The 15138-nt window shown below is 46.4% G+C and overlaps 1 protein-coding gene across 5 annotated transcripts in view; it reads right to left on the reverse strand.

Annotated features, from left to right (window-relative positions):
• The window catches only part of CASKIN1 (CASK interacting protein 1), a 184327-nt gene extending 169429 nt beyond the window's left edge, over window positions 1-14898 (reverse strand). For 2 of the 5 annotated variants that reach the window (XM_073559238.1, XM_073559236.1), the window contains exon 1: window positions 14355-14898. In XM_073559238.1, the coding sequence (XP_073415339.1) occupies window positions 14355-14448 (94 nt within the window). In that variant the 5' untranslated portion in view covers window positions 14449-14898. The remainder of the gene's footprint in view (window positions 1-14354) is intronic. The other 3 variants (XM_073559241.1, XM_073559237.1, XM_073559243.1) reach the window with 2 other exon arrangements.
• Between the last annotated feature and the right edge of the window lie 240 nt (window positions 14899-15138).

Genomic DNA, 15138 nt, shown 5'->3' on the forward strand with positions numbered 1-15138 from the left:
TGTCCAGATATGGAAGTGATGTCAGTATATAGGGTACTGTTGGGGCCAAAGCCAAGGTGGCAGTGGTAACCAGATATGGCAGTGGGGTCTGTATATAGAGTACTATGGGGGACAAAGCCAAGGTGGCGGTGGTGTCCAGATATGGAATTGATGTCAGTATATAGGGTACTGTTGGGGCCAAAGCCAAGGTGGCAGTGGTAACCAGATATGGCAGTGGGGTCTGTATATAGAGTACTATGGGGGACAAAGCCAAGGTGGCGGTGGTGTCCAGATATGGAAGTGATGTCAGTATATAGGGTACTGTTGAGGCCAAAGCCAAGGTGGCAGTGGTAACCAGATATGGCAGTGGGGTCTGTATATAGAGTACTATGGGGGACAAAGCCAAGGTGGCGGTGGTGTCCAGATATGGAAGTGATGTCAGTATATAGGGTACTGTTGGGGCCAAAGCCAAGGTGGCAGTGGTAACCAGATATGGCAGTGGGGTCTGTATATAGGGTACTATGGGGGACAAAGCCAAGGTGGCGGTGGTGTCCAGATATGGAAGTGCTGTCAGTATATAGGGTACTGTTGGGGCCAAAGCCAAGGTGGCAGTGGTAACCAGATATGGCAGTGGGGTCTGTATATAGAGTACTATGGGGGACAAAGCCAAGGTGGCGGTGGTGTCCAGATATGGAAGTGCTGTCAGTATATAGGGTACTGTTGGGGCAGTGATGTCTGAACATAGTATACTGTGTAGGCCTAAGCCAAGGTGGCAGTGGTGTCTGGATATGGCAGTGGTGTCTGTATATTGGGTACTGTGGGGGTCTAAGCCAAGGTAACATTTGTGTTAGTAGATAGGGTATTGTGGCGGTCTAAACCAAGGTGGCAGTGGTGTCCAGATAAGGAAGTGATGTCAGTATATAGGGTACTGTTGGGGCCAAAGCCAAGGTGGCAGTGGTAACCAGATATGGCAGTGGTGTCTGTATATAGGGTACTATGGGGGACAAAGCCAAGGTTGCATTGGTGACCAGATATAGCAGTGCTGTCTGTATATAGGGTACTATGGGGGTCTAAGTCAAGGTGGCAGTGGTGACCAGATATGGCAGGGCATACAGATAATGGGTACAGCGGAGGCCTAACACAAAGTGGCAGTCAAGATATCAGGTACTGTGGAGACCTAAGCTGAGGTGACAGTGTAGGCCACACATGGCAATGGCTAGTAGAGGCCTAACCAAAAATCTCAGTGACATCTAGATATTGGAAACTGATGAGACCTAAGCCAATTGGCAGTGGTGTCTGGATATGGCAGCGGGGTCTGGATAAGTGGTACTGGGTGGGTCTAAGCCAAGGTGGCAGTGGTGTCCAAATATGGCAACGGTGTCTGTATATAGGGTATTGTGGGGGCCAACACCAAGGTGGCAGTGATGACCAGATATGGCAGTGATGTCTGCATATAAGGTACTGTGAGGGTTTTAGCCAAGATGGCAGTGGTGTCCGTATGTGGCAGTGGGGTCTGTATACAAGGTACTGTGGAGATCTAAGCTGAGGTGGCAGAGGTAGCCAGATATGGCAGTGGGGTGTGTATACAAGGTACTGTGAGGGGTCTAAGTCAAGGTAGCAGTTGTGACCAGATATGGCAGTGGCACATGGATGCTGCAGTAATGGATATAGGAGAGGTCTATACAAAAATCGCAATGACCTCTAAATATTGAAAACTGAGGAGACCTAAGCGAATTGGCAGTGGGGTCTGGGTAAGTGGTACTGAGGCGGCCTAAGCTAAAGTGGCAGTGGCATCAGGATAACGTACCGTGGAGTCTAATGCATCAATGGTCTATATAGGGTTCTGATTTGGAAGTCGGACATGTTGTGGGTGGTGGCTGTGTCCACATTATTGGATTTTTTTGCCTTTTTAATCAGCATGTGTGCCCTTTACCCAATATGTCTCCGCTCCGTTAGTTCCCTCGGCACGGCGCTGAGCTCCTGTAGTAGAAAGGCCTCCTGTGAATGGCTCTGATTGTGAATGAGTGAAGTCGCCATTACTGGAATTCTATGTAGATCGGGTTGCACGGTTGTGCGCCTGTTCTTGAGCGAGGAGATGACAGCGCCTTTATCTCCGAGCACCAGCTGCTCAATGCCCTGCTGTATACCCGGTATGGGAGCTTCCTCCTGGCCATGATACGCCGTGCAGAAAACACTTCTTATTTATCAGGATACATTAGGAAGAGGTGAACTGGGAGGCGCAACGTTCTGCTGCATAAAGAGTGAGGATGTGATGCCCAGATCTTAGAGAAACCTAAATCTGCTATAGGGAAACCCCTTCTGCACCCCATTTCCTACCCCCTATATGTGCATCCTGGCATCACACACAGGAAGCACTTGGTAAGAACTCCCTTTTTGGCACACCATGGACCGTCCCTCTTTTTCAAGAGTCCAGAAGGTCTCCTTTTTTTTCAGGAGCCTCCTTGACGTTTTGGGAGAATTGGCAGGTATGCGTAAGGCCGAGTTCACATTACGTTTGTGACTCCATCAGAGCTGAAAAAAATTGGATTAGGATGCATTGACTGTAATGCTGTTGACAGAGAATGGAATAAAAGTAATATGAACATACCATTAACAATATACCAATACACCATTAAATATTTCCTGGGTCCGTGCATTCCTTGACCATGAAACCACAAAAACACTAGTGCACTCCCTTATCATCTCCCGCCTCGACTACTGCAACCTCCTATTCTCTGGCCTCCCCTCTAGCACTCTGGCACCACTCCAATCCATCCTACACTCTGCTGCCTGACTAATCCTCCTGTCTCCTCGTTATTCCCCAGCCTCTCCTTCCTGCCAAACCCTTCATGGGCTTCCTATCGTCCAGAGGCTTCAGTTCAGAACCCTAACTATGACATACAAAGCCATCCACAACCTGTCTCCTCCATACATCTGTGACATGGTCTCTAGGTACCTACCCGCTCGCAACCTTCGATCGTCTCAAGATCTCCTTCTCTACTCCCCTCTTATCTCTTCTTCCCACAACCGCATACAAGACTTATCCCGTGCTTCCCCCATACTCTGGAACTCTCTACCCCAACACATCAGACTCTCACCTACCATCGAAACCTTCAAAAAGAACCTGAAGATCCACCTCTTCCGACAAACCTACAGCCTGCAATGATCCTCAGTCTACTGAACCGCCCACACGACCAACTCTACCCTCTCCTAGTGTATCCTCACCCATCCCCTGTACACTGTGAGCCCTTGCGGGCAGGGTCCTCTCTCCTTCTGTACTTGTGTGTTTTTGCCTCATTTCACATGTAAAGCGCCATGGAATAAATGACGCTATAAAAATGTATAATAATAATAATAACAAGGCCTGAAAAATAAGCTGATCACAAGTTCTGCTGCTGAAAATCCCAGCGCTCTGCTGATTCTACAGTAGGTATTCTGTTTCCCTACAGCACTCCAACAGGAGAAGTATGGTATTACATGGTGGAAAATCGGTAATGCACGGTCCTCCAAAGAGAGGCATGTTCTTGCCAGGTGCCATATGATCCAGGGGATGTATAATGGACCAATAGTATTTCGTTTGAGAAATTTGTTATTTTTTTTTATTTTCTTGGCCGAGTCGAGATTCCTGCATTGCGGAAGATGAAATCCTCGGCTTATCTGGAAACCCTGACAAAGTGAAACGGCCACAAATAATCTCTGCGATTATTATGTAGGAAATGTTACCGTCGCTTTTCGCTGAGCTGGAATTTCTAGAGTCTACACGACCGTGTGACGGATTAATGACAGAGACATCGCACCTTAGTCACAAATACACGAACACGAGTGACCCCCGAGAGCCGCGATCCCCGCGTCACCTCGCTGCAAACACTGAATAAACAAGCTGAGTTTAGCCATAAACTGGAGCAGACAGCCCAGGGGTGGGGGGCATTTATTTACTGTACGACCTAGGAACGACCAGATGAGTCTCCTGGGGCTTCACTAAAGGGAATGTGACATCAGAAAGTGATTCATTGTTAAAATCAAATTTTAATAATAAAAGTACATTTTACTGTAATGTTGGACATCACTATCTATTGTATATGTATTAAAAAAAAACCTTGAAATTATGTAGTTTTCACACTAAGCCCAAAAAAACTGACACTTTCTGGTCTCTACAGACTGTGCCTTAAAGGGGTTGTTCAGGCTTGGGGTTCAGTTCAGTGTGCAGTCACTGCAGACTTATGAATACTAAGAGCCGGCGCTAGGAGCGGGCGGTCACTTTACCACAAGTATAGGATTTGAATACTCCCGGACACATTCCAACTAGACATGTCAGGCCTCGCTCAATTCACTTGTATTGAGAGAGGCCAGGCACGTCTAGTCGGCATGCATCCAAATCACATACTTGCGGTCACATGCCCACCCCCTCCCGATGCCGGCAGCCTAGAATCCTGACAGTGTGCAAGCTTAGAGTGACTGCAAACTTGAGCCCTAAGCCTGGACAAACTCCTTTAACAGTCTCATAATCATCACAGGTAGGAATACACTGACAGTTAACACTGAGATATAGATAACAAAGTCTCCGCCATTCACAATAGCTGATGTCACAGCTCACCTCTTCCCCTTCCTGTACAATGACTAATAACACCTCTATATACAGTAGATAACAAACACAGAATCCACCATTCACAATAGCTGATGTCACAGCTCACCTCCTCCCCCTCCTGTACAATGATTGATAACACCTCTATATACAGTAGATAACACAGGATCCACCATTCACAATAGCTGATGTCACAGCTCACCTCCTCCCCCTCCTGTATAATGACTGATATCACCTCTATACACAGTAGATAACGCAGGATCCGCCATTCACAATAGCAGGTAACACAGGATTCTCAGTTCACAATAGGTCACAGCTCACCTCCTTCTCCTCCCTGCACAGGTCATACCTACAACACATAGAAATCAATAAACATCTCCTGTCTATTGCAGTCTATGATCCATGTGGCTGCTGTCCCTGAATGTTGGTAACAGCATCTCAGACAAGAAAGCTGCCCCATAATCATGTGCATAAACTAAAATAAAAATATCTTTGATTAGCAAATAAAAACAGATTAGAAAAAAGTCTATTCATCAGTAAGTGATTTTAATGAGGAAAAATAATAACAGGTGATACCTTCCTTTTAAGAAGTTTACATGTGAACATACCTTGTGTAAGTTGCGGCGTGAGAGGACTGCGCAGAGCTGTAATATAGGGCGCCAGCGCAACTATTCCCTGCTCCTCCATCAGAACGCACAAGGCCGGCCGTGCCCCCCGTTCTATGAAGCATTGGCGTCACTTTGCTTTGTGCCCAGTTAGCTCCTGTCAATCTTTATCTGCTTCAATTAGCAGATGGGACATTAATTGTGATATATTTTTGGCGTCAATCTCTCAAGAAAAAACCACATGAGCTAAAAAAAATTGGGGCATTCTAATAAATGCTTCAATAGGAAAAGCTCCGTACAGACACTGAACTAGCAGGGATTGTTTAGAGATTTTTCAATTGCAGCATTCCATTTTCTAACTTAAATTATCTTGGTCCATTACTGATCTTAATGCCCAAAACGGTTGCCTTCTTCATATTCACAAAACAGCCACAAACGTCATAAAATGCTCCTTTAAGGAGGACTTGTCACTGGGTGAAAAGTGTCCAGGTTTTGCTATTATTTTATTCCCGCTGCTCTTCTGAGTGTTCCGCTTTTGGTTTCTTTAAAATCCACCATACGGTTCCAGAGATATGGGCCTTTTAATTTTGTGCTGATTGTTACATTCTTTACTACACTGTAACAAAGCAAGGCAGTCTAAAGACACGCCCTCAAATGATCCTGTGAGCCACGCCTCCTTAGAATAGATCCTAAAAAATAGCCCCAAATTAAAAGGTCCATATCTTTGGAACCGTATGGCGGATTAAAAAAAAAATAAAAGTGTTAGGTTGCAATGGGGAAGCAGCAACAAAATATAAGCAAAAACTGACCAGCTTTGACCTGGACACAGACCCCCTTTAAGTAATGAAATGTGCCCCATTTATGTTCTAGGATAGGATAGTTCCCTTTTTACATTTTGCCAATACAGCCCCCTCCTTTTACAAATTACTCCCATGTATGTACAACTTGAACACGGCCTTTAATTATGTAGATGATACTTCCCGATGTGATTTTATGCAGTAATCGTGGCTCACTTGCTGCAGCAGGGGCTGCGTACACCCGCAGACACATCATGTATCCTTATTTACTAAATCTGCCTCCACATCTGTAAGCGTAGCCATTCCTTTCACCAGAGCCACTCCGGGATCGGCAATGAAAAATGACTTTAGCCGGCGCTGCTGATGCTTCTGCTTTTTTTAATGACTTGCTAAATACGTTTCTAGCAGATTCCTAATCTCAATGCAAAGAAGAAAAGTGGAAGAATAGTCCAGACAACTTTCTGTTAGGTAAAATACATTCTAAGGCCAATTTCCCATGTCCAGACCTTGACAGTCCAAGCACGGACCAGCTGCGAGTCTTCTGACCGAAACTCAACAGCCTGATGGGCCAGGAGACCTGGGGCCGGTCCAGACATCGCATTCCATACTGGGACTGTCAGATGTGAGAAACTGGCCTGAGACCTAAGTAACTGGAGAAACCCAGGGACACCCCATTTACATCAGGTGACACCCATCCATGTCACGTTTCGCCCCCTAAATATGCCCCTGGAACTCAGTATCACCAGAGGGATTTGACAACTGTTCCGAAAGTCCAAGAAGTCTCTTCTTTTTCCATGTATGTTCTTGATGTTCTTGAGAGTTGGCAGGTATGCACTAAACTCAAGTGTAGTCAGAGGTGTAGACATAAGGGGTGCAGAGCTAGCAGTCCAACCTGAGCCATAGTGCCCAAGTGGCAACACTGGATCTCATCTAACGTCCCTTACCACCTCTGATACAATCTCCGGAAGGTGAGATCTCCTGGATCTCAAGAGGAATTGGCATATTTTATGGGCACTGCTCATCCGGAGGGATTCTGTTGTGTGATGCCAGGGTGCTACATCATCAAGAAGCATGGCCTCACACCCATGGCGTACAGTCCAGGCCTCCATGGGAGCCAGTTTTCACCTCTATGCCTGGCATCCTGGGCACCTTAGTAGGCTTTACAAGGTCATGAAGTCATGGCGCGTTGCATGTCATAGTCTAGCAAGTACAAGAGGCACCCAAGATGCCATGCCAAGGATGCCAGGGGTCCACAGCAGAAGACCAATTACAAAAGAGCATTGAATTGGACGCCGGATCAGGGCAGCGCCACATAACATCATAGAAAAGATTACTATGAAGATGTCCTAAAAAGACCAGTCCCAAACAGTCGTTCTCTAGCCGTTGCAAAATTACATCTCCGACTAAGCTATAAGGGCTTGCTGGGAGTTGTGGTGTAGCCACTGTTTGGATTCCGCTACTCATGAGGTTTCTGTGCAGAATATACAAGAGGGGTCTCAGCTTAGGATGAAGATGTGAGAAGTCCGGGGTCAAATACCAAGAGTGTACATCAAAGGCAGAAGGGCAAGACAAAAGAGAAAACAGGTCACGGTCCGAGGTCAGAAGTCCAAAACGGAAATGGATCAAGACAAAGGGGCTAGGCCAACGAACGGAACAGCAGAACACAAAAGCACAAGGTACGAACATCACCGAGCAAAGCTACGACTGACAATGATCTGACTATTGCCAGACAGCTAAATAGGCGGACAATCACGCAGAAAGGTGACACCTGGAGGAAGCCCAGCAAACCCGGCCTATGGACACCGTGAGCAGCGGATTGGTGATAGAAGATAGGAACCATGGAGAAGAGATCTGACCTATGGTCCATGGCCCCCAAATGGGTGGGTAGTGTGAGATAAACAAGCACCGACCTAGAGAATCTATTATGATTTCTGCTCTGGAGGCCTCTCTCCTCCATGTACGATGTATCCAGCTCTACTATCTTGGTTGTGACATAATGATATATAGACAGTAGATAGTAGGAAGCATGGAACATTTCTAGAATTCCTACGACCCCCTAATGTACTGATTCTCTTCGGCCTCATTATCTATGCCCGCGGTGACGGCTCACGGGCAGCGGTATACGCTCACTTATCTGTGATCGGCTTTGTCCACAATGTAGAGGATCAATAAAAATATGTGTGAACTGAACTTTAATTGGCGCAGCTGGAGATCATCCAACGATTCAGTCTGAAGATAGAAAAAAAATGTACAAATCTAAAAAAAAAAATTATATATTTTTCATGATGAGGAAACAGAACAGTCTGCGTTTGTATATTGATGTTAACACCTTATAACGGTTTAGATTTTTTAGATGAAAAACCTATATACACGGTGAAGCTTGTGATCTGGGTCTAAAAGTGATTCCAGAGGTTTACAGTAAGAAGTCTGGCCCCTTTGGTACTGCTTAGACTCTTCTGCTACATAGTGTGTAATGGAATGTACAGAAATCTCTGAGCAGTGCCAAAGGGGTTGGAGTCTTCTATAGAAGCCCTTACGAGTAATATGGCTCCGCAGGGTTCCTTCAGTAGTCAGTAATAAGACAAATGAGGCAGATTAACAAGACATCAATCTTCACTTGAATCACTCCAACAGGGGGCACTTAAACAGAACTTGTCACTTCTCATTGTAATTTTTTTACCTGATGTAAATGCCGCTGTCCTCCTGAATCCGACATTGTTTTTCTTTTTTTTCCTGTGCCTCTCCGTTCCAGAGATATGAATATATATTACTCTTTTTAGCCAACAGGGTGTAGTCATCAAGACAACGCCCCCAGAAATGAGTTGATGACCACACCCCCTTGACTAATGAGACTACATTTTTATGAAGGAAAGAGGAGGCCGTATCTCAGGAACGGAGAGGCGCGGGAAAAAAAAAACATCGCCGGATTCGGGAGAACAGCGGGATTCACTCCAGGTAAAAAAAAAAAATACATATTCATGGCAAGTGACAGGTGCCTTTTAAAGCATGGCGGTAACAAAAAGGTCTTCTAGGATGACTATTCAGTCAAAATCTTTTCAGCATACAGTCAAATTTTGAGACAGCTCTCAGCCTGCTGGACCAGCTCCCCTAGTTGACCCAAACCTCAACTTACTTGCTTCCCTCTCACATCTTCTCAATCGCCAGTCATGGCTACCGGTGATCAAAGCTTTTTGGCCTCCACAGGTCACCATCTAATTCTGGACCCATGGTAAATACTGTGATCGCTGAGTAGTGTCGTCATACCACGCTCTATACTGGCGTGAAATTAGCTCCTTACATCACGTGGCTAAACACTCTACGCCCATGATGCCAATCTGGGACAGCCATATCCAAGAACCAACCCTGTTCCAATGGGGAATGTGATAAAACTCAACTGTTTAATCCCTTCCGCTCTAGCGCTAGAGCTCTGATGGTCCCCACCACCACTCTTTGTCGGCACGGAGAGTAGGCGATTATTAATCTGACTTGGATCTGTCCCCATTAGACATTCCATAAACATATCGAAAGTCCATGAGCTGAAGTCCCCAATTCCCAAAATTAGGAGAATGATGGAAGATGAAACTTCCACTAGGTATTGGATAAAAAAAAAAGTTGCCCACACATTTAGAAGTCTGCCTCCTGACCCCACTATCCATGGACCCCATTAAGGACACCACCATGCACATTTGTAGGCCAACACTCAGATATTCCACTTGAGAAGCATCAGGTGTTCACCTTTTAACCACCAAAGACCTGGCATGAATTAAGTTAGGAAACGCCTTGGCATGGGCGGCCCTTACCGCGCACACGGGGAACACTTTGCGCCATCGAAGCCGCCATCCCAAAATCAAGATCGTCCGTCGATGGCCGCCTCTCGATTGTTGCGCATCACATATATTTCATGGTGTGCAGCACTTTATGAACAGTGTCAGGAATACGTCTCCGACGCTAAGTGTTTCCATATTTGGAGAGAATGCAGCTGTTTCTGAGCAGCGAGAGGTCGGGGCGCGATAGACGGCGCACGACTCCAAGTGTCAGGGATCAGGAGTTTAAATACTTTTATGTAAGAGGATAAGGTGAATTTATCTCTACTACTTAAATCGCATTTTCCCGACCAGCTGTGCAGATTGCCTGGCATCACTGCTGAGGTCGGATATTGTGGCACCGCCCGTGGTAAATTACACAGTATACGCTGCATCATAGTGGCCGTTTAACAGCCGTCAAATCGCCTGTACTACGGATAATATATCGCTACATTCATCTAATTGGAGGGGATCATGATTGGAGCAGATGTTTGATGACTAATCCGCTTTGGACTTAAAGGAGACGTGTCACCTAGTCAAAAATGGCTTTTGCTTTTATTTCATTTTATTCTGACTGTTCCCATGAGTTTTCCAGTTTTTGTTTTTTGTAAATCCGCCATACGGTTCCAGAGATATGGCCCTTTTTATTTACTGCTCATTTTTTATGGTCAGTACGAGAGGGCGTGGCTCGCAAGGGAATAATGCAAAGCAGCCTAAAGACACGCCCCCCAGAGAATTCCGAGAGCCACGCCCTCTTACTGAAGGCCATAAAAAGTAGCACTAAATAAAAAGGCCCATATCTCGGGAACCGTATGGCAGATTTAAAAACTACAAAAAATAGCATACTCAGGGAAGTGGCAGGAATAAGAAAGGAGCAAAAATTGGATACTTTTGAACGGGTACCAGGTCCCCTTTAAATGGGAATTCCATCGTATATGGCGATTTTGGCTTTATCTGAGTTTCTGAACAGTGACCCTACCATCCTATTAAAGAGCCTCAGCAGTAAAAGGGGCTGTTCACCTTGGACAATCCCTACTTGTTAGAAAGGTCCCCTGACAATGAGCAGATCACAATTCTAGCAATCAGCAACTCGTAATAAGAGTTCAATTTCCCTGTAGCACCACCACAGGTGAAATGAAGTACTGCGGAAACAAATAAATGGGTCCTGTTTTCTATGTATTTTTATATTTTATTTTCTCCATTTTATACAGGACAATGCATATTTCAAAATCTCACTGGTTGACAACTTAGCTTCACCCTGCTGTCAGATGTGACTGAACGGCTCAGCTGTTCAGGATAAATACAATCATTCACATATTTCAGCGCGTATTCAAATAAATCAGCGCCTCTATAAACAGGGCAGATTTTTTTTCTAATCAGCATGAGTAAGAATAAGCGACTTATTGAAGCGGATTCCACTCAGAAATCGCAGCAGGCGGCCACTCAAGGACAAGGCACATTGAATGGTGCAAATCTATAGCAGAAAAATGGGATGAACCTCAGATTTCTGTTGCGGATTGTCTTGAAAAACCAGCGCTGGATTTTTCCACATGAAAAGTGTGGCCAGTTGCTGATCTTTTTTTTATTCCCGTTGTAGACCCGAGTATTCCGTTTTTTGTTTTTTGAAAATCCGCCATACGGTTCCAGAGATATGGGGCTTTTTATTTAGAGGTAATTTTTGTAGACTTTACCAAAGGGGTGTTGGTCACAGACTAATTATGGAGAGCAGCCTAAAGACACGCCCATGAGGTTCCCCGTGAAGCTTAGCACTAAATAAAAAGGCCTGTATCTCAGGAACCGTATGGCAGATTTAAAAAAAATAAAAAATGGCATAGTCAGTGGAATAATGGGAATAACATAAGAGTAACCACTTTAGACACCTAGTAACAGATCCATTATAAAAGACTCCGCCTCCTGACCTCATTACCCTTATACACATTCAATTCTCATTTGCATGGTGGTGACTGATCAACATCGATCGTGGTGATTGTGATCGGCTCTTTCTCCTCGGTGATTGCCTATACCAGATCATTGTTACCTTGCTCCTCTCAATGAATCACATGTGGGAATTATTGTCCTTTAGTTCTCCCATTGTTAAAATTTCGGAGTTATTATCAGGACCTGCTCTCATGATCGCAGATCTTTGGGTTAGAATGCGACATTATGCAACCAATCACATCCAATTTACCATTTTTGTAGGATAAGAAAGCTAAGATTTGATTGGTTGCCGAAAAAAATGTCCCCCAATGACTGACTTATCAAATTATGCTGGGGTGACATAAGGACATATACCTTGTTCATTATTGCTTTTGCAGCTTTAGTTTTATGGTGTTTTTCGCCTTACTTTCTTTCTAATTTGCGCCTTTTTAAGCCTATTTTACCTGTTTGGCTGTTCTTTTTTCATTGATTCGCCATTGTGGAAGGGGTTTGGAGTTTTTAGATGTTTCCAGCCGAATCATCGATTGCGATTCTAAAAAAGTCACCTTTTTGTGCAGAAGTTCTCCATCCCCCCCCCCAAGTGAGTTTATGTACGCCTAAAACTTTTGCACAAATTTTTCAACATTTTGTAAAGAGCAGATTTTTCACAACATGTCCGGTAACGTCCTCCTTACACAAAAACATACTTGTCCATACGCCCTAGATGTTTCCACCAAAGGTCTCATGACTCGGTAGATAAGATCAGCGGCTTTGACCTCGGGTTTAACTCCGTAAATGACGAGACCCCCTGTTTTCCGTGCTCCCTTTAATGACTAACCTCTAGGGTGTGTAGACTTTTGCACATTCACACCTCAATGCCAGTCTGCTGCCACATTCCCAGGAAATATCCAGGAAGCATTTTGTGGTGGTACCGGATCCGCTATCACTTGCCGTGTGGTCGCCATATTCTGTAGTTATTGACCAGCCATTCACACGGATATACATAGTACCCTACTCGGTCAGGCAGCATTTAAAGGGATGGTGAACCTTAAAGGGACCACTACTGCAATATGCCCTTATGATCTGATCTGCGAGGGTCCGATCGCTCCGATCTCTGCCGATCCCTTCTGAGGAGACATGGTCAGACCATGACTATAATGCAACCTCCAAGAGGCTGACAGGAGGCGACCGGACCACTGTGATCGCCGCCGATCAGACACTGATGACATAGCTCAGCAATATACTATTAAAGGGGTTGTCCTGTAGGTATGTCAGGTCGTGACATCATCGGCATCAATGCAGACGCCAGACAACCCCTTTCATTATTTCTATATTGCATCAACATATTTAAAGGGATTATTCCACCAAGAACATTTGACATCTAGGTGATAAAAATGAGGGGTCCTCCACCGATCATGAAAAGGGGATCAGTGTGAATGGAGCGGTAGGGCGCATGCGTAACCACTGCTCCAGTCACTGTCACACACACGCACTATCGCTCCATTCGGACAGGAGGAACACAGGAACCCTGTTCTTCTGATCACGGGGACCCCATGGGTCAGACCCCCGCCGATCATACCTGTGCATAGGTGATGGCATAACCTCCCTTTAAGCCTACCTTATCTATTGCTCCCTGTTATCAGCCATTCCAAGCACAAGGGAGACGTCAATTAAAGATTTCGACGATGGATCATCGGAAAGATGGTCTAAGAATCCAAGAATGACATATAAGATAGCCGCGCGCTGCTGCTGATTTTCGCTCCGTCGCTGTCCCTTTAAGCGCCGATTATAATGACACTGCAATTAAGGTGGAGTTTAACATCATTAATAAGTAAATTTCCTCGTTATCAGATTTGCAGCCTAACGCGATGGACTCAGTCCCATAAATACATCAAGGAGCGAGCCCAGGACCTTCCGCAGCACAGCGTCGCCGCTGCATTAGATTGCAAGCTCTTGGGCGCCCACGTGAGTCGGTGGCGCCTTTAAATACAAATGACATTATCGGAAGAGTGGTCCGGTCCCCGTCCTCATTACGGGGCTGGCTGCACGCTCTGCTCAGTCCTCGCTCCAGGGAAACGCTGGGATTGCTCACACGGCCGATAATCAAAGTGCCCGGAGACATTGAAATGACCCATCGGCACAGCAGTGCCCAGCCGGTCACCTCCGCCATCTGCGGGTGCAAGCCCACCCAAACTGTGACCCCCCCCTAGAAAAGGGTGACTTGTTCTGTAGCCCCCCTATGTGTGTGTATTGGAGCCGGTCCCCTCCCACCCCTGCATCTTGCAGCAATCATATGGCATCTGTAGGACGCCCATCACCCATCCATCTCGGTACCACTCATGCAGATCAGGGTCCGTTCACCCCATTCTCCGGCGGTACTGGCATTAACCCTCTAAGGACCACACAGTATTATTTGCTGAATCCCCCCAGCGGAGGTTGGACGACTCTCCAGGACACATACATGATATCGCACCTATCGTATTTTGCATTGCACTTTTATTAGCGCCGTGCGGAGACGCTGAACCCCGGTCGCCCCCCACCCAGCTCCATGCTGCATCCCCTTCCATGACACATTCCAGGAGGATACATTGTATCAAGAGCTGATTCATTCTTTCCTGATTTAATCCCTTTAAAGCATTGAGCCAATTAAAAGCGTCGGGGTCCTACTCACTGGCTTTGCCCGCTTTGGGTCTCTGCAGCAGCTTCTGGACCATGCTCAGGTCCTCCGCTTTCACAGCCTGGAGCAGCTCCTGGTCCTTCCCCATCCTGCTTCCTTCTGGAGGGGATCAGCTTAGGGGGGCTGCAGCAAGGAAAAGGGGGTGATCCTGAGAGGGGCTTGGTAGGTCCTTATAGCCAGAGCATCCTTTTTGGAAGAGGCGCTGCTGCTGATGAGGATGAGGAAGAAGAGGAGGAGGAGGGGAGCACAGATTAGACACCCAGCAGCAGTGTAGGGGGAGATGGGGAGAGTGTCAGATGTGCTGGGGGGGAGCACAGACACCTCCAGCCAGGAGGAGCCAGGGACAGGCGGATAATGGCAGGGATGCAGGAATGATCATCCTGGGAGGGCAGGGAGGTTTGGGGTCCTGCAGGTCCCCAGATGAAACCAGGGTGAGGATGGGGAGGGGGGAGGCAGGGATGCAGTGTGACAAGAGATGACAGTGTGTCTCCAGGAGGGAGGGCGCCTGTCTCTGGATGTGTGTGCTGCTGTCTCTCCCCCTGTCCCTCTCCTCTCTGTCTCCTGATCCCTCCCCCCATCCCTCTATCCCAGTATTGGCTGCACAGTCTCTGAGCTGCATCCAGAGGCGGAACCAGAGATCCCAGCAACCACCCCAGAATCACCGCCATACACTGCACTACACTACTGTGTGCATCATATCACACCGCCATACACTGCGCCACACTACTGTGTGCATCATATCACACCGCCATACACTACTGTGTGCATCATATCACAC

The sequence above is a fragment of the Dendrobates tinctorius genome, unplaced genomic scaffold, assembly GCF_039654945.1.
Source record: "Dendrobates tinctorius isolate UK_male_01 unplaced genomic scaffold, ASM3965494v1 ptg000267l, whole genome shotgun sequence".
Classification (NCBI taxonomy): domain Eukaryota; kingdom Metazoa; phylum Chordata; class Amphibia; order Anura; family Dendrobatidae; genus Dendrobates; species Dendrobates tinctorius.